The 26,614-nt window shown below is 41.3% G+C and overlaps 1 protein-coding gene across 5 annotated transcripts in view; it reads right to left on the bottom strand.

Moving 5' to 3' along the window:
• Positions 1 to 23,175, bottom strand: part of MPHOSPH8 (M-phase phosphoprotein 8) — a 63,562-nt gene extending 40,387 nt beyond the window's left edge. For 3 of the 5 annotated variants that reach the window (XR_003682507.2, XM_007112583.4, XM_055089337.1), the window contains exons 1-2: positions 22,799 to 23,173; positions 11,148 to 11,303 (exon numbers count right to left, since the gene is read on the bottom strand). Coding sequence is in view for 3 of the 5 variants with exons in the window: in XM_007112583.4 (XP_007112645.1) it covers positions 11,148 to 11,303; positions 22,799 to 23,017 (375 nt within the window). In the remaining 2 variants the exon portion in view is untranslated. Of the gene's footprint in view, positions 1 to 11,147; positions 11,304 to 22,798 lie in introns of all 5 variants that reach the window. The other 2 variants (XR_003682508.2, XM_028497285.2) reach the window with 2 other exon arrangements.
• Positions 23,176 to 26,614: the final 3,439 nt, after the last annotated feature.

Raw genomic sequence — 26,614 nt, 5'->3', positions numbered from 1 at the left:
AGGCCCAGCGGCCACGGCCCACGGGCCCAGCCGCTCCGCGGCATGTGGGATCCTCCCGGACCGGGGCGCGAACCCGGTTCCCCTGCATCGGCAGGCGGACGCGCAACCGCTGCGCCACCAGGGAAGCCCAACCTTCCCTTTTATAGAGCTCCTGGGAGCAACCTTCTCTTTGTTGCATGGGATGCTGCCCAATCCATGAATTGGATAAAGCCAGTTAGATCTTCAAATTGCCTCAGCTGAATTTTGGTTTCTACAAAACAGTGAACATAAAAAATCTGAGGCATCAGGTAAAAAGGCGAAGTCATTTATAAGAGAAAGAAACTCAGATTTGTCATTAGAGAGCAGTACTTCAAACTGGGTATGGAGCGAAGGGAAGGCAGGGAGAACAGGTCCTAATTAACAACAAACAAATAAACCTCTTTATCAAACTGATAACCGCACAGAAGAAAAAAAGAATTAATCCAAGTAACTTTTGAACAATCAACACCCGAAGTGAATATACAGTAAGGACAAAAAGAACTGCAAATAAATTTGGAATTTTACAGTAGAACGGGCATAGCAAGCAAAACTGAAACTGATTTCTAATTATTGTAGGACTCAGTAAATGAGTACATATAATGTTGACGAGAACCAGAGTTCTCATGGAAGAAAAGGGAGACAGAACTGCAGACAGTGAGAATGATAGGAGGACGCTGAGGTGATGGACCGAAAGTACAGACATAGGTGTGAACTTGACTTAAGACAAATAAACATGTATTTTTTTTCCCTTTACCTCTGTCTAAAGGGCCTGGAAATAATGATGTCCCAGTAGCAATAAGTACATCTTGGTTTCTAAATTCTATTCTCCTCTAAAAAGAATCAGGATTCCCTGGAAAATAGGTGATATCAGGGCCAGAGAAGGAAAGTACACGCTACTGGGACACCTTGTGCCAGAGAGCAAACACGTGCCCAAAACAGACAGGGACATAGCAAGAGGACACAGGAGCTGGCCTAAAGGGGCTCTCACAAGCCAATGTGGGGCCGTTTTAGCATTAATGTAAACAACAACGGTAATTAAATAAAAAGATTCCAGGAGTGTGTACTGGTATTTAAAAATTTTAAGGGGGTGGGAGGAGCTGCTCTTTATAGGATACAAAATGAAAAATATGGAATAACAGGATTAGGAAAGTCATTATTTGAAGCCACCACAGTAATAACTAATTCAGGCAAGATTCTTCAAAGTATTTTATGGAACAGATGAACTTATTTGCAAAGCAGAAATAGAGTTACAGATGTAGAGAACAAACTCATGGTTACCAAGGGGCAAAGTGGCGGGGGGGGGTGGGAGGAATTGGGAGATTGGGATTGACATATACACACTGTTGACACTATGTATAAAACAGATAACTGAAGAGAACCTACTGTATAGCAGAGGGAACTCTACTCAGTGCTCTGCCGTGACCTCAATGGGAAGGAAATCTAAAAAAGAGGGGATATATGTATACGTATAGCTGATTCACTTTGCTGCACAGCAGAAACTAACACAACCTTTTAAAGCTGCTATACTCCAATACAAATTTTAAAAAAAGAAAAAAAGATTCTTCAAAGTATTTTAAAATCATGGATGAGAGGTTGTTGGGGAACAAGTGATTCTCACCACCTCAAAGATTACTGACCATCAGGTTGCTTATCATCAGGTTACTTACTATTTTACAAGGGAAAAAGGTACCTTTAAAAGGGAAGAAAAGGGCTTCCCTGGTGGCGCAGTGGTTGCGCGTCCGCCTGCCGATGCAGGGGAACCGGGTTCGCGCCCCGGTCCGGGAGGATCCCACGTGCCGCGGAGCGGCTGGGCCCGTGAGCCACGGCCGCAGAGCCTGCGCGTCCGGAGCCTGTGCTCCGCAGCGGGAGAGGCCGCAGCGGTGAGAGGCCCGCGTACCGCAAAAAAAAAAAAAAAAAAAAAAGGGAAGAAAAAATGATGCACCTCACTTTATCACATAATTATAATTTAACATCAGCAACGAGACAACTGGCACATGGCTCATCTCTCGGTGTCACGTACCTACCTACAGAATACATCGGCCAGAATGCTTACACTCAATCTACAAACCATCTAATTCCAATTATAAAAATACTATTTGTGATTTAACATTAATTAGCATTCATCTAATTCCAGTGTGAAGAACCTTCTATAAAACAACTGGCCTGGAGTCTTAAAAGGGGGGCAAAGGGCTCTGGAGCGCTCTAGATGACAGGAAACCGAAGACGGGAGAGTAAACGCATGTAGGACAGAGAGCGGTGAAGGACACCCCAGGACCTCCAAGGAAACCCACATGGTGTCACCCGGCACCGGCTGTGTATGGGACAACAGCACTGCTGCTGTCATGCTGCTGAGGTATCACCAGTCCTGATGCAGCAGAGGGTCTGTGTTGCTATGATACACACGGTCAGGAACACAAAGGCAAAGTCTGTAACTCGCTCAAGGCTCACTTGAAAGCTACCCCTTTGGTTTAAGCAAGTTCTGTAAGAGAGACTTCTCTACCTTCTCAAATTTCCCTCAATCCTGAAGAGTTTACCATTGACTTCCACCTTCTTGAAAACCATCTTCCTAAAGACTAGTGTTGACCTCCTTGTTTCCAAGCAGAATAGCCTGATTTTACTTAAATTTCCTGCATTGGTAAAAGGGAAAAGGGGGGAAAAAGAGGAAGAATAAACGAAGCTTGCTAGGTGTATGACTAATATTCTTCAAAAAAATTTTAAACAAGAATTCTAAAACTGAATTATTTTTTCAAAGTACTTACAATCAATCAGATTCTTAGTTGGAACACAGTAATGAGAAACACTATCCTGCACACTCTACCAACTCCCCACTCTACATTTTCAGCCCAGATCTCCCTCCTTCAACTCAGACCCACGTTGCCAGTGCGAGACTGGCCACCTTCACTTGGATGACAAGTAAGTAACTAAAATCTCATGTGTGCAAAACTGGAACTGTTCCTTACCTAGGTTCCCAAGCCAGTAACCTGAGACATCTCTGACACCACTTCTTCCTTCATCAGCTCAGTCACCGATCCTATGTGCATCAATTCTCCGACCTCCCCACCTCAATTCAGCCCCTCACCTCTCCCCGCCAGCAGTTTCTCCCCACTCCAGAGTCAGGTCAGGACCACAGCGTCTCAGAATCACCTTCCCAGTGATGTCAGTAATAAAGGCAGAAGGAATGTCAGAATTAGAAAATCACTATTTTCTGACCTGCAATGAAATAATAGTTCTAGGCAACAATCATCAATGGCTCCTAAAACCTACACGCGAAACGTGAGGAGTTTTCTAACGGTGGATCAGACTGAAAACACCTAATCGCAACGATCCTGTTAACCTCACTAGAAAGGAGTCAGCTAGACAAGATGGGCCTTCTGATGTGTTATAGCACCACTCATGACCATCCTGGCAAAATAAATAAATAAACCAATAAACTCGAGAGCAATCCTGCTTCTACATCTAGCTACCAGTTCACAAGAACACAGGGGACAGAGGAGCATGTTATAAGCTATCATGTGCTCATCCAAACCCAGAATATGGGAAATTCTACAGAAAAACAATGTGGTCTCTTCATCAAATAAACATGATGGGGAAAAATGGGGGAAGGTTAGAGGAAGAAGCTGTTATAGATTAGAAGAGATTTAGAGATTATCGATGATATACAACATGCAGACCTTTTTCAAATCCCAATTCAATCAAATCAACAAAGACATGTTTTGTTTTGTTTCTTTGAGACAGCTGGGGGAAACATGTTATTAGATAATAGAAGATATTAAGAAACAAGTGTAAACTTTTTTGGTACGATAATGGTATAGCGGTTATGTTTTCACAATGTCTGTAATTTAATAAAGTTTTGCAGGGTAAAGTGATACGACATCTGGAGTACTAAAGTATTTGCCTTAAAATACTCCAGCAATTAAAAGGGGAGAGGTGGGGCGGCAGGCAGGAAGAATGACCAAGTCCTGATAGTGACTGGAACCGGGTGATGAATTCTCAAGTCTCTCGATATAGCCTTCTGCATTTTTATATGTCCAAATTTTCCTAATAAAATTCTTCAAAAAAGCAAGTTCCTAAAATATAAATCTCATCACACGACTTCCCTCGAAACTTCTGCCGACCCTTCTACTGCCCAAATGGTCGAGTTTAAATCCACGCGCATACAAATTTCTTCCCAATTTCTGCCCCAGTGTCACTCCTGCTCCTTTCCAAGTGAAAGCTCTGGCACTTCTCACCATTACCGCCAAATCTGTGCTTTTGCAAAACTCTGCATCTTTGTACCTGCCTCCCCTCCTAGGACCCTTGAATTTCTCATTTCTTAGGGCTTCGGCCAAATGACGAATCTTCTGTAATGCACCTTTGATGCTTATCCTCTGACTTTCCACAGCGGCCTCACAGCTGCCCGAGATCGTGTCTCACTCCGTGTTTCAGGTTCCGTCCACCTGGCCCTCCCCCCCTTCACGTACCGTGAGCGCCTTGAAGGCAGAGGTGCATCTTATTCTTCTTCCTCCTAATGACTGACATATGAGAACTGGATTTTTTGAATGAATGAACATGAAATAATTAGCAAACAAGAGGCTGGAGTTATCCCTTTCATCAGGTAAAACAACTTAAAAGAAGCCTACAATTCCAAAGACTCTTGCCTGTACAAACAGAAAGACCCCCAGGGTCCCCCCCAAAACTCCACAGCTGGGACCCCACAGCGCGAGGGCAGCCTCCTCTCGGCGCGGCTACTCGGCACCTCCCTGTCGTCTCACCTGGTCCTGGCCACCGGCCAGGCTGCTGGCCCCGTGTGGTGGCTGCTGGCTCACCCGTCGGCTGCTGCCCAGCACAGCTGATGTGCAAGGCGGCGTCAGCTTCCGGTGCACAGAGAGGCGATTCAGTTACACCTCCACACTTATATCCTTTTCCATGATGTTTTATTACGGGTATGCAGACAGTTTCCTGGGCTCTACAGTAGGACCTTGTTGTTTATCAACTCTATAGATAATAGTTTGTATCTGCTAACCCCAAACTCCTAATTTATCCCTCCCCCACCCCCTTTCCCCTTTGGTAACAATCAGTTTGTTTTCTATGTCTGTGAGTCTGTTTCGTAAATAAGTTCATTTGTGTCATATTTTAGGTTCCACATATAAGTGACGTCTTATGGTATTTGTCTGTCTGACTTACTTTGCTTAGTATGATAATCTCTAGGTCCATCCATGCTGCTGCAAACGGCATTATTTAATTCTTTTTTGATGACTGAGTAATATTCCACTGTATATATGTACATCTTCTGTATCCATTCACCTGTCCATGGACATTTAGGTTGCTTCATGTCTTGGCTATTGTGAATAGTGCTGCTACCTATCCTAATTCTTCAGTCACCTGGGAAGAACTCTAACACTGGCTCCTTAGCACATAACTTTGAAAAAAGACTTTTCCTCTGGTCATTAGACTACTCCCAAGATAGTTACAACCTGTATGTTTTAAATATAAATGGGTTGATGCAAATAAATAATACAGCAGTTTGGCTTTAGGCTTCAAAATACTCTGTGTGGGGCTTCCCTGGTGGCGCGGTGGTTGCGCGTCCGCCTGCCGATGCAGGGGAACCGGGTTCGCGCCCCGGTCCGGGAGGATCCCACATGCCGCGGGGCGGCTGGGCCCGTGAGCCATGGCCGCTGAGCCTGCGCGTCCGGAGCCTGTGCTCCGCAACGGGAGAGGCCGCAGCAGAGGGAGGCCCGCGTACCACAAAAAAAAAAAAAAAAAAAAAAAAAAAATACTCTGTGTGAAATTATTATTTAGCATGTATCAAATGAATCAGTAGGTTAGTTGCACCAGGGTAATCCAGCCCTGGAGTAACTGGCCAGATTCAGTGAAGTCAGGACATAAAAAATAGCTACCATCTGATGAACAGTTGTTTGCCATCAAACAACAGGTATTAGATGATACAAAGGAATTAGTGTTAACTTTTAAAATAACTAAAAAATAGTTGAACAAAATTAAAACCACACATATCACAAGTCTGAGCACTTCCAGTACACTAGTAATCTGTCTTCTTACTCATTTTAATAGTTTCACACATAAAATAAACATATTATTTATTATCCAAATTAGGACAACTTTGACAATGAATGGACTCTGATCACAGTCACACCGAGGCAGCAGGCTTTCAAGCTGGGGCCGACCCGGGCAGAGCAGGGCCAGCCCCCCGCCTCCACCTGGCCAACACCCAGTCGACAGCAGCGGCAATCAGTACTGGACATGAGGTGTGATGACAAAGCAGCTGAACAAGGTGCACGCCCCCCAGCATCACCCACTCTACCTAACCACCTCTGGAAACCGTGAGCCTTTCAATAGTGCAACCATTGCTCAAACAAGTTTTGGAAGTTCACCCCTGCACTTTTAGAACCGTCACCACACTTTTCTTGGGTACAAAGAGGAGGCGTTACTAGAAATTTTCTTGCATGGCATATAGATTCTTATGAAGACAATTCCAAAATAAATAATATAAAACCATTTTGGGCCATGGAACTATTGGAATAAATGTTCACTTCACAAAATGTACACTCAAAAATAAAGCTTATTTGGGTGCACAAATTCTAATTCATTTTAGATTAAAAGAGTACATATATTTATTATTTTATACGCAGTATTTCAAAAAGCAAAAAAAAAAGCTATCCTCAGACAAATTTTAAAATAAAGGCAAAACTATCTCTTAGCTGAGTAGTAGGGACACAGATGATTATTAAAAAAACACAGTTGTTTGCTGGTTAGAATATGTATTGATAAAAAATTATTTTAAAAAGAAAGGCAGGGGCTTCCCTGGTGGCACAGTGGTTAAGAATCCACCTGCCAGTGCAGGGGACACGGGTTTGAGCCCTGGTCTGGGAAGAACCGACATGCCACAGAGCAACTAAGCCCATGCACCACAACTACTGAGCCTGTGCTCTAGAGCCCGCGAGCCACAACTACTGAGTCCACGTGCCACAACTACTGAAGCCTGCATGTCTAGAGCCCATGCTCTGCAACAAGAGAAGACACCACAGTGAGAAGCCCACGCACCGCAACGAAGAGTAGCCCCCGCTCACCACAACTACAGAAAGTCTGCAAGCAGCAACAAAGACCCAACACAGCCCAAAATAAAATAAATGAAATAAATAAATTAAAAAAAAAAAAAAGAAAGGCAGAAGGCAAAATCCTTTTATATGGTACTACTCTTAAAAGTAAGATCATAGGGCTTCCCTGGTGGCGCAATGGTTGAGAGTCCACCTGCCGATGCGGGGGACACGGGTTCGTGCCCCAGTCCGGGAAGATCCCACATGCCGCAGAGCGGCTGGGCCCGTGACCCATGGCCGCTGAGCCTGCGTGTCCGGAGCCTGTGCTCCGCAACGGGAGAGGCCACAGCAGTGAGAGGCCCGCGTACCGCAAAAAAAAAAAAAAAGTAAGATCATACATGGACAACTTGTAAGGCCCCTCAAGAGCAAAAGATTGATATGATCTATCTTCATAAAACTGTGACCATTTAAGGGTCTGGCCCATTTAAGACACTCTATATTTACTTGGGGAAGAAAAAAAAGAGCTATCCCTAAAAAAAGAACCAAAAATGTAAAAACAATAAAATGTTGCCGTGACAGGCCAGTAGAGGTTCTTCTGTATCATGTACCATCAATCATCAAAGCTCAAGCAGACCAGTGGCTGCCTTGTCTGTAGATTTTCAGTCCATCAAAAATAAAGGTCTGGGGCTTCCCTGGTGGCGCAGTGGTTGAGAGTCCGCCTGCCGATGCAGGGGACATGGGTTCGTGCCCCGGTCCGGGAAGATCCCACATCCCACATGCCGCAGAGCGGCTGGGCCCGTGAGCCATGGCCGCTGAGCCTGCACGTCCGGAGCCTGTGCTCCGCAAAGGGAGAGGCCACAACAGTGAGAGGCCCGCGTACCGCAAAAAAAAAAAAAAAATAAAGGTCTGGAGTGTCTCACACAAATGAATGTTAAATAGCACCTCATTTTTTCTTTTTAGCTTCAAATACCCGATGGTCAGCAAAAAGGTAAAAAGGTATCCGAATGTTAAATGACAAAAAGTATTTTAATGAACAAATACCATTTCTGCATCATGTATATTTTCTGATGAAGAGTATCAAAAATCACTTTTTGGGGTATTTTAGAAACCATTTCTAACTTCTGTGATACTTACTAAGTCCTAAGCAAGCAGTGCTCCCAGATTTAAGTAGGTAAACTGACGAATCAAATAGTCTTAAATACTGCTGTAGTAAAACCTCTCCACAAGACAAAGATTTTGGTGACTGGGAAATATAACAGTTTTCATAGGTAGCAAATGTCTGTTTCTTGCATGAACAGAATGATGACGAGATGAACGAAGCATTTTCTCCTACTGGCTCCCTACTTCTATACCTACAGTGAAAGAATCACAAGAACTTATGAACAGCAAAACTATTTTGCTAAAGTGGGAAAAGGTCAGCGACCAGTGCATTTTTGCCATATGCCTGTCCACTGACACTACGCAATAATTAGATCAAAAAGTCATAGCAATATAAATACTGGAATACTTTATACAAGACAGAATTCAGGAGAAAGTTCACCTGACATAAGAAATAGAGGTTTCAGTCTTATAAAAATTCAAAATGTTATTAGTGCCTAGAATTTTAAGTTACTTATAAAATAGTAAGGATAGCTTAGAAAAAGACACTTCCAAGTGGAGAAGTGTCTTCCTAAAACTAGGACAAGGATTAAGAAGAATAAGCGTCAGGGACTTCCCTGGTGGTCCAGTGGTTGAGAATCCGCCTTCCAATGCAGGGGAAGTGGGTTCAATCCTTGGTCGGTTAACCAAGATCCCACAGGCCACAGGACAACTAAGCCCACCCGCCGCAACTACTGAGCCTGTGCGCCACAACTAGAGAGAAGCCCATGCGCCACAACGAAAGATCCCGCATGCCACAACGAAGATCCAGTGAGCCGCAACTAAGACCAGACGCAGCCAAATAAATTTAAAAAATTAAGAAAAAAAAGAATAAGCCTCAAACAGACCAGTCGATCAGGAATCATTCTCATTCAGACTGTCATCAATAATTTTAAATCAAGAGAGTTGCAAGTTGGGTTTAACCAGAGCCTTGGTAAAGTGAAAGGGCCAATAAAGCCAGTGTTCTATAAGTCAAGACTTCTTGGGAGAAGTTTCAGTAAACTTATCTCACTAATAAAGCAGGAAAGTTAGAAATAAATTTAAGAAGATTTCAATCAAAGTGTCTAAATTTTGAGAGTAATATGAACCAATCATTTAGTAAGACAGGTGCATTTGTGTTTGTATAGTGTTTTTAGTGAAAGAAATAGGGAAGGAGGGAGTAGGCACCCATTCTAGAAAAGTGAAGTATAACTGTAGCAAAAAACGAAAGAAAACAGTCTCTAATCTGAACTCACCTTGTAAAGGATTTCCTTTACAAAAATTTTAAGAGTACTGAAGGTTTTGCTTAGTAATTTAAAAACTGTGTTTATTAAAGACCCTGCCACTACAGCATACAATTAAAAAACTGGTAATTCCACACCTCTAAATGGATTTCAAACTACAGCCCAAACCAAAAGAAAACCTACCATAGTGGTTAAGAGTGTGGCTGCCTGTCTCTGTCACTACTAACGGGTGAATCTGGGCTGGCACTGAACTTACCTAAGTCTCCGTTTTCTCATCTTAATCCATGAAAGTGCTAACCCAGCATTTGGCACAGACAGAGGACATGTACTGGGTGAGCAGAGGCTGCCTCTATCACAGCTATTATTATTAACCGCTACACACAGTCAAGTCCCAATACTGTTTTTGTCACTTAAAAAATACTAAGTATGTAGTTGAAACTCAAATTGTAGGGAAAGAAGGGATCAATATTCAGCCCTTAAAAAATAACTTCAACAGGGCTTCCCTGGTGGCGCAGTGGTTGAGAATCCGCCTACCGATGCAGGGGACACGGGTTCGTGCCCCGGTCGGGGAAGATCCCATATGCCGCGGAGCGGCTAGGCCCGTGAGCCATGGCCGCTGAGCCTGCGCGTCCGGAGCCTGTGCTCCGCAATGGGAGAAGCCACGACAGTGAGAGGCCCGCATACCGCAAAAAAAAAAATAAATAAATAAATAACTTCAACAACTAAGACTCTTTATTGTGAGCAATTTTCACTATATAGTTCTAAGTTCAAGAACCTCTGTCAGTATTCTAAAAAAATGATAATTATTCCTAATAAAAAAAACCTAAAAGCAAAAGCAAGAAGTTGAATTAGAGTCAGTTCAATTTATAAATAGAAGCTATAAATGAAACTTACAAAGAGAAGTAAAATGGGAAATTCTTAGAAGATTCATACATAAAGCCAATTCAGTAATGTGTGGAATATGAGAATCAAGGATAAAACAATGGACAAATCCATAGAAGGAAACTCTTAAACCAAGTTTGTGCATTAGTTTTAATGTTATCCCACTTTAGACCACCATCGAGTCTTTTTTCAAACTGCTGATGATAGAAGTTTAACTCATCTGAGTTCCTTTGAATTCTTTATCCTCCCTTACCACCACCAAGAGCTACTAAAAAACAATAAAGTGGTTAAAAATTGAAATGGAAATAGAAAAGAAAAACAAAAGACACAGAGATAATCAGACCTGTGAATAATCTGAAATGGATTAAAATTTATAGCTTTATAAAGTGATCTAAGAATTGTTTGAACTAGCAGAAAAGTCAGACTTAGAAATACGTTAATAATGCTGATTAAATATAAGAGTATGTGTTGTATCTGTAATAGTAACATGAATAGCATAAAAAATATTCCTCAGGTATACAAAAACATGATGCTCACACATGGACGAACAAGTAAAGTTTCAACACATCTCTTTTCTCCCCACTATCATCTTACTCTTAACTTAAAGGAAAATAACAACATGTCCAAACTATACCTGTTTGTCACCTGCAATCACAGCATGGCTACAGAAAAAAGAGCCTGGCAAAAATCAATGAAAGCATTCTATGAGAATCAATTGGCTATACAGAACTTACAATAGGAATGTTGTATATTTTATTATGATTTGCAAATTCCTTACTATACATTCTGTATATTATTAAAATTTATAATAAACTTATTATACTAAAAAAAACCACTATGAGATAAAATATAATACCTGGACATCTTTCTTCACTGGTTTAGCTTTGTTATCTGCAACTTTCTTCCTAAATTCAAGAAGAACTTCTTTACAGTCCTCAAGGTGAACCTCAGGCTCCCAGGTATCATCATCTGATGTGTATCCTTTCCATCGAACTTTATAAACGATCTTGCCCTGTTATAGAAATTAAAAACAGGCAAATAAAGGATATTAGACTTGATTATACTTCCAAAGCCATACAATTGCTGAGAATACACGAACCAACTTGAAATGGAGATTAAAATCATGACAAAGACTGTTCATCTCCTGAGATCATTTGTGAATTCCTTAAAATACATAATGAAAGTCCATCTGATCTAAGTACAGCTGTAGTTTCTCCCTCTGAGGGCAACTGCTTACTATAGTAGAATAATAAAACATCAGTCATATTTTAATCTGTCCCCTCCTAATGTGAATCAGCCTAAAAGCCTCTCTTAAAATGTTCTCTGCAAGACATGAGAAGCTGGTAATTGTAACAGTTTCTGGGGAGAAGGAAAGAAGGAGAGTCAATCTATTTTGCATGTATTACTTTTCACTTAATAACTAATTTTTAAATTAAATGACCACAATAAAACAAATGTAAAAAAAATGTTCATCTCCTGAAGCAAGTGGCAAAAACAAAAACAGTATCACACCAAAAGCAAAAGCAACAAAAGCAAAAGTAAACAAGTCATACTACATCATACTAAAAAGCTTTTACACAGCAAAGGAAACCATTAATAAGATGAAAAGGCAACCTACTGAATGGGAAGATATTTGCAAATCATATATCTGATAGTCAATATCCAGAATACATAAAAAACTGATACAAGTAAAAAGCAAAAAACAATCTGATTAAAAAATGGGCAGAGAACTGAACAGTTTTCCAAAGAAGACATACAGATGGCCAACAGACAGTTAAAAAGATGCTCAACATCACTAATTATTAAAGGAATGCAAATCAAAACCACAATGAGTTGTCACCTCACACCTGTTAGAATGGCTTTTATCAAAAACAGAAGAAATATCAAGTGCTGATGAGGATGTGGAGAAAAAGAACTCTTTTTTGCATTTTGGGCGAGACTGTAAATTGGTGTAGCCACTATGAAAAACAGTATGGAAGACCCTCAAAAATTAAAAACAGTGGGCTTCCCTGGTGGCGCAGTGGTTGAGAATCCACCTGCCAATGCAGGGGACACGGGTTCGTGCCCTGGTCTGGGAAGATCCCACATGCCGCGGAGCAACTAAGCCCATGAGCCACAACTACTGAGCCTGCGCTCTGGAGCCCACAAGCCACAACTACTGAGCCTGCGAGCCTAGAGACCGTGCTCCGCAACAAGAGAAGCCACCGCAGTGAGAAGCCCACACGCTGCCAAGGAAGAGTAGTCCCGGCTCACGGAAACTAGAGAAAGCCCCCACGCAGCAACTAAGACCCAAGGCAACCAAAAATAAATAAATAAATAAATTTTTAAAAAGAAAAGAAAAACAAACAAACAAACAAAAAGCCCCAAGCTCACAGATACAGAAAGCAGATCGGTGGCTGCCAGAGGCAGGGGTGGGGGTGGGAAATGGGTGAAGGGGGTCAAGAGGCACAAACTTCCAGTTACAAAATAAATATGTCACGGGGATGTAATAAATGTACAGCATGTGACCATAGTTAATAATACTGTACTGCATATTTGCAAGTTGCTAAGAATGCGGATCTAAAAATTTCTCATCACAAGAAAAAAAATTTTAGATGTTAACTAGACTTACTGCGGTGATCATTTCACAATGTATACATATATCAAATCATTATGTTGTACACCTAAAGCTATTATAATGTTATATATAATGTCAATAATACCTCAATTTTTAAGAAATTAAAATAAACACATAAAACCACAATACCATCAATCCATTTTTTAATAAATCAAAGACTGAGGTCTTTTTCTGATTATATAAGCAATGTGCAGTCTTTGAAAATCAATGAAAAACAGGAAAAAACAAATAAGTCACCTCAAAATACTGATAACAATTTGATCTATTTCCTTCACCTTTTGCATTTATAAGTATATATTTAATGTGTATATACTTAAAACACTGGGATAATACTATCAGTTTTATCTTGCTTTCTCACTGATATATCAAACATTTCTTGCTTTAATATCTTCCAGAAACATAATTTTTAGTGACTGAACATTATTCCACCATAGAAATACAAAAATACAATGACAACTCTCCCTTTGGAAACCAAAGGTTGTTTTGATTGTTTCCAATTTGTTTTTTTATAAGTAACACTGTGACTCTGATTAGGTTGTTAGAATAAATTCCCAAAAGAGAGACCAACGGGATCAAATAAAGCCATTTAAAGATTGTAAAAATGCACTGTCAAATGTCTTCCAGAAAAGATGCTCCAACTTTCACCTCACCAGATACAAGAGCAGGGATCAGCAAACTGTAGCAGGGCCTGCCTCTGTTTTTGCTCATCCTGTAATCTAAGAATGGTTTTACATTTTTAAATGGTTGAAAACAAATCATCCAATCATTACGCTGTACACCTGAAACTAATGTAATATTCTAAGTGAATTTCACTTCAATTAAAAAAATTAACACACACACACAAATCAAAAGAAGAATCATATTTACATCAAGTGCCTCAAAATGTGTTGTGCACTGTCAAAATCTCTGCATTTATTGGTTCACTTAATCTTTAGAATAACCCTGTGAAGTATTAATATTCATTTTACAGATAAGGAAACTGAAGCTTCTAGACAGACTAACTACTAATGATTACACAGCTAAAGAGTAGTTCAGCTGAAATCCAAACCCAGGACCTGGGCTGCATGCAGAAAGTCATCCCGCACTGTGAAGGCAATACATGTAAATGCCAAAGGCAGATGCGGGTAACACGTTCTAGTGAGTTCCCAAGAAGGAAGATCACTGTCTTTGAGAGAAGGAAAGTTTTTTAGGAGAATGAGGTCACATTTCTACCATGATAAGGAACACCAACTCTAAACCCCCAAATTGTCTCTCAGCCTACAAAGTCTAAAATGTTTACTATACGGCAATTTACAAAAAAAGTTCTGCCATATTCCACATCCACTTACAAAATTATCATTAAGCCATTTACATATTTTCTTTGAAAAATTACCTGCTATGTGCCCACTTTCACCACTGCTATTCAACGTTGTACTGGAAGTTCTAGCCAGAGCAATTAGGTAAGAAAAAGCTATAAAACGCATCCAGGTTGGAAAGGAAGAAATGAAACTATATTCACAGATGATATGATTCTATTTATAAAAAAATCCCAAAGAATACACAAGAAAGTAACCAGATCTAATAAATGAACTCAGCAAAGTTGCAGGGTACGATACACACAAAAATTAATTGTTTCTATACATCTGAAATGCCCAAACCAAAAATGAATTAAGAAAGCAATTCCATTTACAATAGCATCTAAAGTATAAAATACTCAAGAATAAACTTAGCTAAGGACATAAAAGACTTGCATACTAAAAACTACAAAACACTGCTGAAAGAAATTAGAGAAGATACAAATAAATGGAAAGACATCTGTGTTCTTTGGTAGGAAGACTTAATACTGTTAAGATGTCAACACTACCAAAGTGACCTCAGGTCCCTATCAAAATTCCAATAGCTTCGTTTGCAAAGGTAGTAAAGACAAACCGCAAATTCATATGGAATTGGAAGAGGTCCTGAATAGGCAAAACAATCTTGAAAAAGAACAAATTTGGAGGACTCACACTTCATGATTTCAAATTTTACTACAGAGCCACAATAATCAAAACAGTATGATACTGGCATAAGAACAGACACATGGAGTCCAGAAATAAACCCCCACATCTAAGGCCAACTGATATTTGATAAAGGTGCCAAGTCCAATGAACAGGGACACAAATTATGCTGGGACAACTGGATTTTCACATATGAAAGAATGAAGTTAAATCTCTATCTCACGCCATACACAAAAATTAACTCAAAATAGATCAAAGACCTAAATTTAAAAGCTAAAACCATAAAATTCTTAGAAGAAAACACAGGGGTAAATCTTCAGGACCTTGGATTTGACAATGAATTCTTGGATACAGGCATACCTAAGAGATATTGTGAGTTTGGTTCCAGACCACTGCAATAAATATCACAATAAAGCAGGTCACACAATTTTTTCGGTTTTGCAGTGCATATAAATGTTATGTTTATACCTTGGTCTACTGAGTATGCAGTAGCATTACCTAAGAAAACAATGAACCTACCTTAATTAAAAAACACTTGGTTGCTAAAAATGCTAACCATCATCTGAGTGGTAATCTTTTTGCCATAGTAACATCAAAAATCACTGGTCACAGATCACAATAACAAATATAGAAATAATGAAAAAGTGTGAAATATTGTGAGAATTACCAAAATGTGACACAGAGACATGAAGTGAGCATGTATATATGAAGTAAGCAAGGTATATGTACAACATCAAAAGCCCAAACAAAAGAAAAAAATAGGTAAAATAATTTCGTCAAAAACAAAAACTTTTGTGCATCAAAGGACATTATCAATAGAGTGAAAAGGAAACCCATATAACTGGAGAGAATATTTCCAAATGACATCTCATAAGGGATCAATATCCAGAATATATTTAAAAAAAAAAAAAAACTCCTCCAACCCCAAAACGAGACAACACACTTAAAAATGGACAAAGGAAGGACATGAATAGACATTTCTCCAAGAAGATATACCGATGACCAATAGCACATGGAAAGATGCTCAACATCATTAGTCCTTTGGGAAACACAAATTTTAAAACCACAAGATACTACCTCACACCCACTAGGTCAAACAAAAACATAGAAAGTAACAAGTGTTGGTGAGGATGTGGAGAAATGAGAACGTTCTCACACTGATGGTGGGAATCTAAAATGGTACAACTGCTGTGGAAAACAGTTTGGCAATTCCTCAAAAAGTTAAACAGAATTACCTCATAATCCAGTAATTCTACTCCAAGGTATATACCCAAAAGAACTGAAAACAGAGACTCAAACAGATATCTGAACACACATTTCAGGGCAGCATTATTCACAATAGCTAAAAAGTGGGAAAACAACCCAAACAAACAATCAACAGTTAAATCTCTATCTCACGCCATACACAAAAATTAACTCAAAATAGATCAAAGATGGATTATTATATTATAATAGATCAAATAATGGATTATTCAGCCTTAAAAGGGAAGGAAATTCTGATACATGCTACAATATGGATGAACCTTAAAAACATTATGCTAGGTGAAATAAGCCAGACACAGAAGGAAAATACTGAACTGGCCAAAAAGTTCGTTCTGTAAAAACCCAAACGAACTTTTTGGCCAACCCAGTATTTATGATTCCATTTATACAAAGTACCTAGAATAGGGAAACTCATGAAGACAGAAAGGAGAATAGTGGCTGCCAGGGCCTGAGGGGAGGGAGAATAGGGAATTAGTATTTAATGGGTACAGAGTCTCAGCTTGGGAAGATGGAAGAGTTCTGGAGCTGGGTGGTGATGACTGCACATCAGTGTGGATGTACTTAATGCCACTGAACCGCACACTGAAAAATGGTTGAAATGAAAAAGTTTAACATATACATATAAAATGCATATATATAAACTACATCAAAAACATTTTAAAGTTACCTGTTGTATCTTTTGCCTACTTTCTTGCTCATTTATGAGAATTTTTCTCTTCAATACTTCTTTTTTTGGCCTTGCCACGCGACTTGCGAGATCAGTTCCCCGACAAAGGATTGAACCCGGGCTATGGCAGCGAAAGTGCCAAGTCCTAACCACTGGACTGCCAGGGAATTCCCTTTCTTTTTAATACCTGATGGCTATTAAATCTTTGTCATATATATTCCAAATTCTTGCTTTTCCAGATTTCTGATTTTTCTTTTCTGCTCAATACCCAATCTCACTGAGAAGCAAGAACATACTCATGCAATAGTTTTCGGCACAAACTGCAGAGCACCATTCTAGCTACACCCTTAACACTTGTCTGATTTTATTCATACGACCACCAAGGCAATAAACTTTCCAAACTGACTGCCAACCACTGTTCCCTCCCATTGCACCCTTCCATCATGCCCACACTGCCTTTCAATCATTCTGCCACCTGTAGAAAGACCAAGCATTAGCATCTAACAGGATTAGAAACTAAGAAATAGTGGGAAAAGAGTAGCCTCTTAACTTTCAGAAATAATCCTGAAAATCTTTATAATTTTAAAATAATAATTAAGAGTCTATGTTGGGAATTCCCTGGCGGTCTAGTGGTTAAGACTCTGAGCTTCCACTGCACAGGGCGTGGGTTTGATCCGTGGTCAGGGAACTAAGATCCCGCATGGTGGCGCCCCTCCCTCCCCACAAAAAAGAGAGAGCATGTCAGTTTAACGGTTCAGCTATATAACTGGGTGCAGGGCAGTGATGATAACAACTGAAAATGCATGCGTATGCTTTTTAGCACAACAGTGTGGAAAGAGAAAACTATTAATACACAACCTTGTAAGAGCTTCTATGAAGGCGCAGTTAAAACTGGAGATACACCAAGGTGAGAGAGCAGCTGGCTTAGCTCCTCGTGGCGGCACTCCTGCTCTTGGCACAAATACCACAGGAGCAGTTACACCGCTACAGGGGAGTGGAGGGATGCCTGAATGTACCCAACAACAGGGCGCGGAGACCAACGATCCTTATTTGTGGGCCACCTTAGTTTTGTGTGCATAAAAATAGTGCTAAATGTGTTACTCAAAGTTGCTTTTAAAATACACTATTTACTTTCAAATGGGCCAGAAAAAATTTATATAAATAAAGAGAGAAAAAAAAATAAAGCCAATATCAACAACTGGGGGATCTGGGTAAAGGCATATGGGAGATTCTACACAATTCTTGAAACTTTTCTGATGATTTTTTTTAAAAAAGGCAGTAATGAACACAAATAAATTTAATACTTGTTATCAATTAGGTTTGATCTAGTCAATGAGAATGAGGGAATATTAACAATCATTCTCAAGTACAAGGAGTACATCTCAATTTTAGCTCCAGATTTAACTGACTGATAATTGTTAACAGCCTTCATTTCAGCAGTTTTGCTTCATTCATTCATTCAACAAATATTTACTGAGGTTCACTATGTGTATAGCAGTATACAAAACAAATGAAAACCTGAATTACATGTTTTTTTAATAGGAATAATGTCAACCCAAATATTGCCCAAGACTTTGCTGTATATTAAGAAATTTCATGATAGCCCTGGGATCTATAAACTTATCTTCAAAATTCCCCAAATGTCTATTTTCTTGGTAGCCACATTTTCTTTTAGCTTAATCAGTGGGACAAACTAAATGGCAGCAGATGGGCCGTCCTCCTATCCTCTTAGGTTGTATATACTAGATAATTAGCTAAAAATTTTTGCTGGCCTTCCCTGGTGGCACAAAGGTTAAGAATCCGCCTGCCAATGAAGGGGACACGGGTTCAAGCCCTGGTCTGGGAAGATCCCACATGCCACGGAGCAACTAAGCCCATGCACCACAACTACTGAGCCTGTGCTCTAGACCCACGAGCCACAACTACCGAGCCCATGTGCCACAACTACTGAAGCCCGCGTGCCTAGAGCTCATGCTCTGCAACAAGAGAAGCCACTGCAATGAGAAGCTGACGCACTGCAACGAAGACCCAATGCAGCCAAAAATAAAAAATAAATAAAATACATTTATAAAAAAAGAAAAAGCAGAAATAAATGAAATAATAAAGAAATATATACTCTAACATTAAAAAAGGGTAATATCACAACCAATTTTGGTGTATTCTATGAACACAAAGTTGATTTAACATTAGGAAATCAATGTAGTTTATCACATTAGAGATATAAGGGAGAAAAATTATGCGATCATCTTAACAGATGCAGGAAAAAATTTAATAAAATTCAACATCCTTTCTCAATAAAAGTATTTAGCAGCTAGAAATAAATGGAATTTCTTTAACAAAGGGTAAATACACAAAAATTAATTGTACGAGCAACAAACAATGAAACTTTTCAAAAGACCATTTACCACTGCATCAAAAATATCAATTATACCTAAAAATCAACTTACTAAGACCTCAACATAGAAAGCTATAAAACATTATTGAAAGAAATTAAATTGATCCTAAATTTACCCACAGATTCAATGCAAATCTCAATAAAAATTCAAAGTTTTTAATGTGTGCAAGGAAATTGACAAGTTGATTCTAAAATTTACAAGGCATTGTTAAAGAATAAAAAGACAGATTTGCTCAATGAAACCTGATCCCTACATTACACTATACACAAAATCAATTCCAAGTGAAATGTAAATATAAAATCTGAAAGGCAAAACAACAGAGCTTTCAGAAAAAAAAAAAAGAGAGAATATTTAGGGTAGGGAAAGATTTCTCAAACCAGACATAAAAAGCACTCAACATCAAGACAAAGATTAAGTTTTTCTACATTAATCATATAAACTTCTATTGACCAAAAAAGACATAGCAGGAAAAGAGATATACATGACATCACCCACAAAGGGTTTGAATCTAGAATACAACAATAAAGAAAGACAAAGTAGAAAGAGATCTGAACAGGCACTTCATAAAAGATAACCAAATGACCAAAAAATAAGTATTGGGTTGGCCAAAAAGTACGTTTTTTGGCCAACCCAATATATGAAAAGATGCTCAATGATTTCAACACCGATTACTAGTGCAGAATCCAGAGAAATATAAATTACAAGTAGGAAATACCATCAGATACCCCACCAGTACTGGCTAAAAGTATAAAGACTGACAATATCAAGCGCCGATAGGATGCTTAACAAAAGGAATTCTCATAAACCATTAGCAGTAGTGTAAATTGGTACAACCAATTTCAAAAACAGTTTCCACTTAAAGCTGAAGACACATGCATCCTGTCTGAATAATTCCACTCCTAGGTGTATACAACCAAGAGAAACATTTGTGCACAATACACCAGGAGACATGTTCAATAAAGTTCACAGAAGCATTATTCACAATAGCCAAAAACTGGAAACAACCCAAATGCCCATCAACAGTAGTAGAAAAGAGAGACTGTAATATGTTCATACAAATGAATACAGTTGACCCTTTAAAAACATGGGTTTGAACTGTGGGGTCCACCTGTATGCAGATATTTTTCAATAAATATATTGGAAAATTTGGACTTCCCTGGTGGCACAGTGGTTAAGAGTCTGCCTGCCAATGCAGGGGACACGGGTTCGAGCACTGGTCCGGGAAGGGAGCAACTAAGCCTGTGCGCTGCGGCTGCTGAGCCTGCGCTCTAGAGCCGGCGAGCCACAACTACTGTGCCCATGTGCCACAAATACTGATGCCCACACACCGAGAGCCCGTGCTCCACAACAAGAGAAGCCACCACAATGAGAAGCCCACGCACTGCAATGAAGAGTAGCCCCTGCTCACCACAACTAGAGAAAGCCTGCATGCAGCAACTAAGACCCAACACAGCACCCCCCCTACAAAAAAAAATATATATATATATATATGAAAATTTTTTGGAGATTTCTGACAATTTGAAAAAAGTCACAGACGAAACGCATAGCCAGAAATACTGAAATTAAGAAAAAGGTATGCAATGAATGCATAAAGTATATGTAAATACTGGTCAATCATTACAAAGACATAAGGTGAGTGACATTTAATGTAAAATTAATGTGTTAGTTTTCTTAATGTTTTATAACTTTGCTTTCAAAGAATTATATTACCATATTCTTTTCTAATTGGAGAAATTGAGTATTACTTATTATTACAGCTAAGTGACTTCTTTAAAAATGTAATAACGTTTCTGATACTGTACTATGAATATGACTGTAATACTATACGCCACAAAAATTTTCTAACAATTCATTCATTAGTGTCTAGGCTAGGTTACTGCGAAGCAATTTTATCGATTACACTAGGCTACCATAAAGTATGAATCAATAAACTTCTTCACATTATCTTTTCATTTTTGATGTCCAGTGCTGGTAATACATATAACATCTACAGTGTTTTGTATCATATAAGACAATACTGATGTAGGTTCTAACAAGCAATTCCTCTCATAAACAGAAGATGTAAACTTAGGATATAAATTACTGTAAATATATTTTCTCTTCCTTATGATTTTTTAAATATTTTCTTTTCTTTAGTTTACTTTTTAATTAAGGATACAGTATACAATACACATAATATACAAAATATGTGTTAACTGATTGTTTCTACTATGGGTAAGGCTTCCCCTTCTGGTAGAAGGCTATTAGTTAGGTTTTGGGGGAGTTTATAAGTGGCTTTTCAGCTGTGCGGGGGTCAGGCACCCCTAGGCCCCAAGTTGTTTGGGGCCAACAACTATGCAGCAATGAAGAGGAAAGAAACTATAGCTCCAAACAACATGGAATAAATGTCACAAAGATATTGTTGAGCAAAAAAATGCAGACACACACCAAACATAGTGAGATTCCATTTAAATGAAAGAAAAAATTTTTTTAAATATGGGGCTTTAGGTACAGTGCCTACAATTCTTTGGAACTGGCAAAATTAAGTATTGTACGAAGGAGTGAATCATCTTAATTCTGAAGATATTACCCTCCTAACCAAGTATTTTCTGAATATCTTTCACCTGCCAAGCACTGTGTTAAACGCAGGTGATACACCTATCACCTCAAGGTGCTTACAAGGTATTTGAGAAAATTAGCCATAGAAATGTCCCTATCTTTACTGCAACTAACAATAAGACTGATGGCGCTGGATTTCAGTTATTTATCCCCCACTGTACAGGAGAATCTTTCATGTCAGCAACTATGTATGCTACAACTCATCTCTGTATCCTCAGGACCGAACACAGCACCTACCCATGCGGTAGCTGAAAACAAAAAAAGTCTGCTGAATGAATGGACAAAAAAAATTAATATAAGGTAGCGTATGACAAATGGGAAATAACAGACAATAAAAAGAACACAATATACGGAACGACCACTGTGTAGGGCCTTTGGTCATCTTACACCTATTTACTAAAACTGACTATTTTCCTATTGCCCATCCTCCCACCCTCTCACCTTCCCCCAGCCTCCAGCCCACGCTTCATTCACTCACTTAACAATCTGATATACACAAAGCAATCACGGCACGCTAGGCACTGGATTAAAGTGCCAGCGATAACAAATTAATAAAAAGCATAGCCTACCAAAGGAGCCTACAATCTAGCAGGAGACAAACATGTAAAGAACGATAAGCTTGAAGGGCATAAATGGGGAAGCACCTCACTCTGCGGGGACCAGGGTGAAACAAGGCTTTCACAGAGACACTGAGCGGGAAGCGCTGGGCAGGGCGCGGCGAGGAATTCAAGGCTCCTGCGAGGCTGCAGGCACACGCCGCGCAGGGAGAGCGGGCGAGGATGCTCAGGCTCTCAGACCCGAGACGCCGCCCCCCCGGGGATGGGGATGGGCATGGCGCGGACGGGGCCTAAGAAGGAAGCCTCCTCTCAATGTCCCCGCGGCGTGGACATCCGTCTACACCGCCTCCAGCGCCTCCTGAGCGGGCAGCACCACCCCGGCCGCGCCGGCCGCCGCGCGTGAGCCTCCCCCCGGCCCGGGCCCTGCACGTACCCCGTCTATCTTCATGTCCAGGATTTTCTCCACCTCGAACACATCCTCGCCGTCATCCTCGCTGTCCCCGACGGCCTCCGCTCCTTTCGCGGCCGCGTCCTTCTCTTTGCCCACCACTCCTCCTCCCTCTCCTTCGACTCCGGGCGACTGGCCACTGCCGTCGGCACCCGAACCAGGAACTGCAGCCGCGCTCGCCCCCTCCGCCTCCGCCGCAGCCATAACGGAGCTCTGCCAGCCGCGGGGAGAGCGGTTGCGACGCGCGTCCCCCGCTCGGCCCCGAGCCCCCGCCGGCAGGATGCCGCTGACCAGAAAACGCCAATGGCGGGCTCGGGACCCCAGAGCGACGCGCGCGCACAACAATCACGTCAGGGCGGGCACGCCGGAGCCCCGCACCGCCCACAGGAAGCGGGTGGGCCGGCCGAGGGGGGGGTGTTGCCCTGGCCGGAAGGAAGAGCAGGGCGATGGAGGCGCGAGGAGAGGCCACGGGATAGCGCCGGTGGGCGGGGCTTGAGGAGCGTGGGCGGGGCGGGGGCTGAGCGGGTGGGAGCCGCGGAGGGGAGGCTGCACTGTAGCGCTGGTGGGCGGGGATTGCGGGACGCGGGCGGGAAGTGAGCGGGGCGAGAGGGTTAGCGCGCGGGTCAGGTTCGTGGCGGGTCCTCTTTGCGCCGCCCTCTGCCCAGAGCAGGTGACCCTTATCTGGGTGATTTTGATCCGATTAACGCCTGTGAAGGATCCAATCATACACAGCTCATAGTGCTGTTATATTTTAGGGAGTGCTGTTTAAAGATAAGGAAAACATTTATTTTCCAATTTCTAGTAGGGTTTTGTTTTTTTTTTTTAATTCCCACCGAGAAAAATCAGAGGAGGTGATAAAAGTAATTTGTACACGTTATGAATGCTTGACAAAAATAGTCACCCCTCAAAATGAATTGTCGCCCAGAGTTGCTAGGTGAAATATTTCTCTCTTTGAATTGCAAATAAGCAAATAAAGTCTTCGTAGCAGCGAGCTTTTTATTTAACAGTGAACTTTGTCGACTGAAAATAAATGCACAAGGTTAGAGTTGCGAGTTGGGTTTTATTTGGGGCAAAATGAGAGCTATGTCCAGGGGACAGCGCCTCAGCAGCTGAGGGCCTGGGTGACCGGCCAGGAGACAAGCGGTCAAGCACGCGCTGCTGCTGGCCACGAGGAGCGGACGCCCCGTTAATGATTTTGTGCCTTTCTAGTTGTGAGGGGAGGCGAGAACCGGGCTCCTAAAACCTTCTCCAGCTTTTCCCAGAGCACAGAGCGCCTCACTCCTGATCTCCGCCCTGAGCTCCTCTCAGGGGGCCTTGAAGGTCCGCAGCTGTGGTGGCTAATGACCTCATCCTCGAGTGACAAGTTTCAGCTGGCAACTTAATTTACAAAATTAACTCTTTTAAATGGGCTCCCTGAGTTCATTTAAGACTGTGATCTGGCAGGCGCCTCTTGAGAGCAGCGCCAGATGTTTGAGTTGGCTCACAGGAAGGCATCCTAGGCATTAGGAACACAGCGATCGCTACACCATAGCCTGCCCTCCAGGCACTCTCATCTCTAAGGGAAGACACACAGCAATTCTCATGTTTCCTTATTTATTTATTTATTTATTTAGTGGTACGCGGGCCTCTCACTGCTGTGGCCTCTCCCGCTGCGGAGCACAGGCTCCGGACTCGCAGGCTCAGCGGCCATGGCTCACGGGCCCAGCCGCTTCGCGGCACGTGGGATCCTCCCGGACCGGGGCACGAACCCGTGTCCCCTGCACCGGCAGGCGGACTCTCAACCACTGCGCCACCAGGGAAGCCCTCCATATATTTTTAAAAATAAGTTTAAAAAATATTATAAAGCAACGTTAGTTGATGGGGGACAGCTGATTGTTTCACAAGAATTCCAGCTAACAAGCATAGAAGAAAAAATAGAGAACCACAATATTTCATAAGATGATTCAGACAACAGAATCGTCAGCTGAAAGACTGATGAGGAACTGGATGCCACAGTATCTGTCCACAGGTAAGTGTTGGCTGTAGGCAAACAACTCCACAGTGGAAACTTGCTGATCAATGTTAGCATTATTAAAGTAGAACAACCAGCCTTCATGGCTCATGTTGACGGAAATGCTGATCCTTAATCTACTCAGGACTTTAGATCTAATTTCCAGTTTACAAGAAATATGGGGAAAGAGAAATGGAAACAGACATGTCCAGAATGTGGGACATCCTGTAGGAGAGCCAACCCGCTTCCTCAGCAGCAAAAGAAGAGGGAAGAGAAGGCTGTTCTAAGTGTCCAAAAACTTGACAAAGCATTTTAAGTCTTGAGGGAGTTCATTACACTATTTACTCTGCTTGTATGTATTTCTGAAATAAAAACTTTCAGTATGTATGTCCATTGTAAAATTTTTTCAATTAATTCAAAAATGTATAAGATAAAAATAAAGTTCCTGTTCCTCAAAGGCAACTAGTTTGGAATATGACATGACAGATTTTTATCTCATACATATGTAAACACCCATTTATACAACTTTTGAAATGAGCTCTATTGCACATGCTATGCCACTGCACTGTGTATGTATGCACATATAATACATGCATGTGTTGGTGTGTCCATATTTCTGTAAGATGAATTTCTAGAAGTAGAATTCCTACTAGCGGAATTTATAGGTCAAAGAGGGTAGTGATTTAATTTTTTCTTCCAGTTTTATTGAGATATAATTGACATACAGCACTGTGTAAGTTTGAGATGTACAGCATAATGATCTGACTTACATACACAATGAAATGATGACCACGGTAAGTCTAGTAAACATCCATGATCTCATACAGACACAAAATAAAAGAAAAATATTTTTCCTGTGACGAGAACTCTTGGGATTTAGTCTCCGAACAACTCTCATATGTAACACACAGCAGCGCTCATTCTATTTGTCATGCTGCACATGACAGCCCTACTACTTACTTGTCGTATGACTGCAAGGTTGCACCTTTGGACCACCTTCGCGCACTCTCCCCTTCCACCACCCCCATCTCTGTTAACCACAGATCTGATCTCTTTTTCCATGAGTTTGTTTCTTTTGGAAACATAATTGACCTACAACACTATATTAGTTTCCGGCGCACAACACAGTAATTCGATATCTCTATACGCTATGAAATGACCACCGCATAGTGATTTAAATTTTGATAAACATTGCAAAGTTTTGTTTTACTAGCATACGTTTCTGGTAACAATGTAAGGAGGTACCCGGTTTGTCTTCTGTAATTACGTCAAGCAAACAAGCAGGACAGGCCAGGGCCAAGACATGACTGATTTGGCCAGTAAAGATATAACAAGCCCGTTTCAGATTTAGATGGTTTATACATATATAAACAGCAAAAGGCAGAGTAGTCAAAGATGCCAGGTCCCCTTGGCCCTGGGCCCACGGCCCCGAACGGAGCCGGACGTTTGCAGCGTGAGTAGTGGGACAGGTCCTGAGCTTCTTGCCTCATCGGGGAGGAAGGTGGAAGGGGGTCTTGCGGCAGCTCCTCACAAGCCTCCCATTCCCTCGGGCACCAGCAGGCTCACAGGGTCCCTCATCAGGGTGTTGGGAGCCACTGGAGAGGCAGGCAGGCCCCGCAGCAGGAAGGAAACCCTGCACCTGTGTGCGTGAGGGGTGACGGGCAGGATGGGTGGAAGGACAGCCAAGACTGTATGTCAGGGCTTCCCTGGTGGAGCAGTGGTTGAGAATCTGCCCGCCAATGCAGGGGACACGGGTTCGAGCCCTGGTCCGGGAAGATCCCACATGCCGCAGAGCAACTAGGCCCGTGAGC

Source organism: Physeter macrocephalus, chromosome 13, assembly GCF_002837175.3.
Source record: "Physeter macrocephalus isolate SW-GA chromosome 13, ASM283717v5, whole genome shotgun sequence".
Classification (NCBI taxonomy): Eukaryota; Metazoa; Chordata; class Mammalia; order Artiodactyla; family Physeteridae; genus Physeter; species Physeter macrocephalus.
This window is presented reverse-complemented; position numbering and strand designations above follow the sequence as displayed.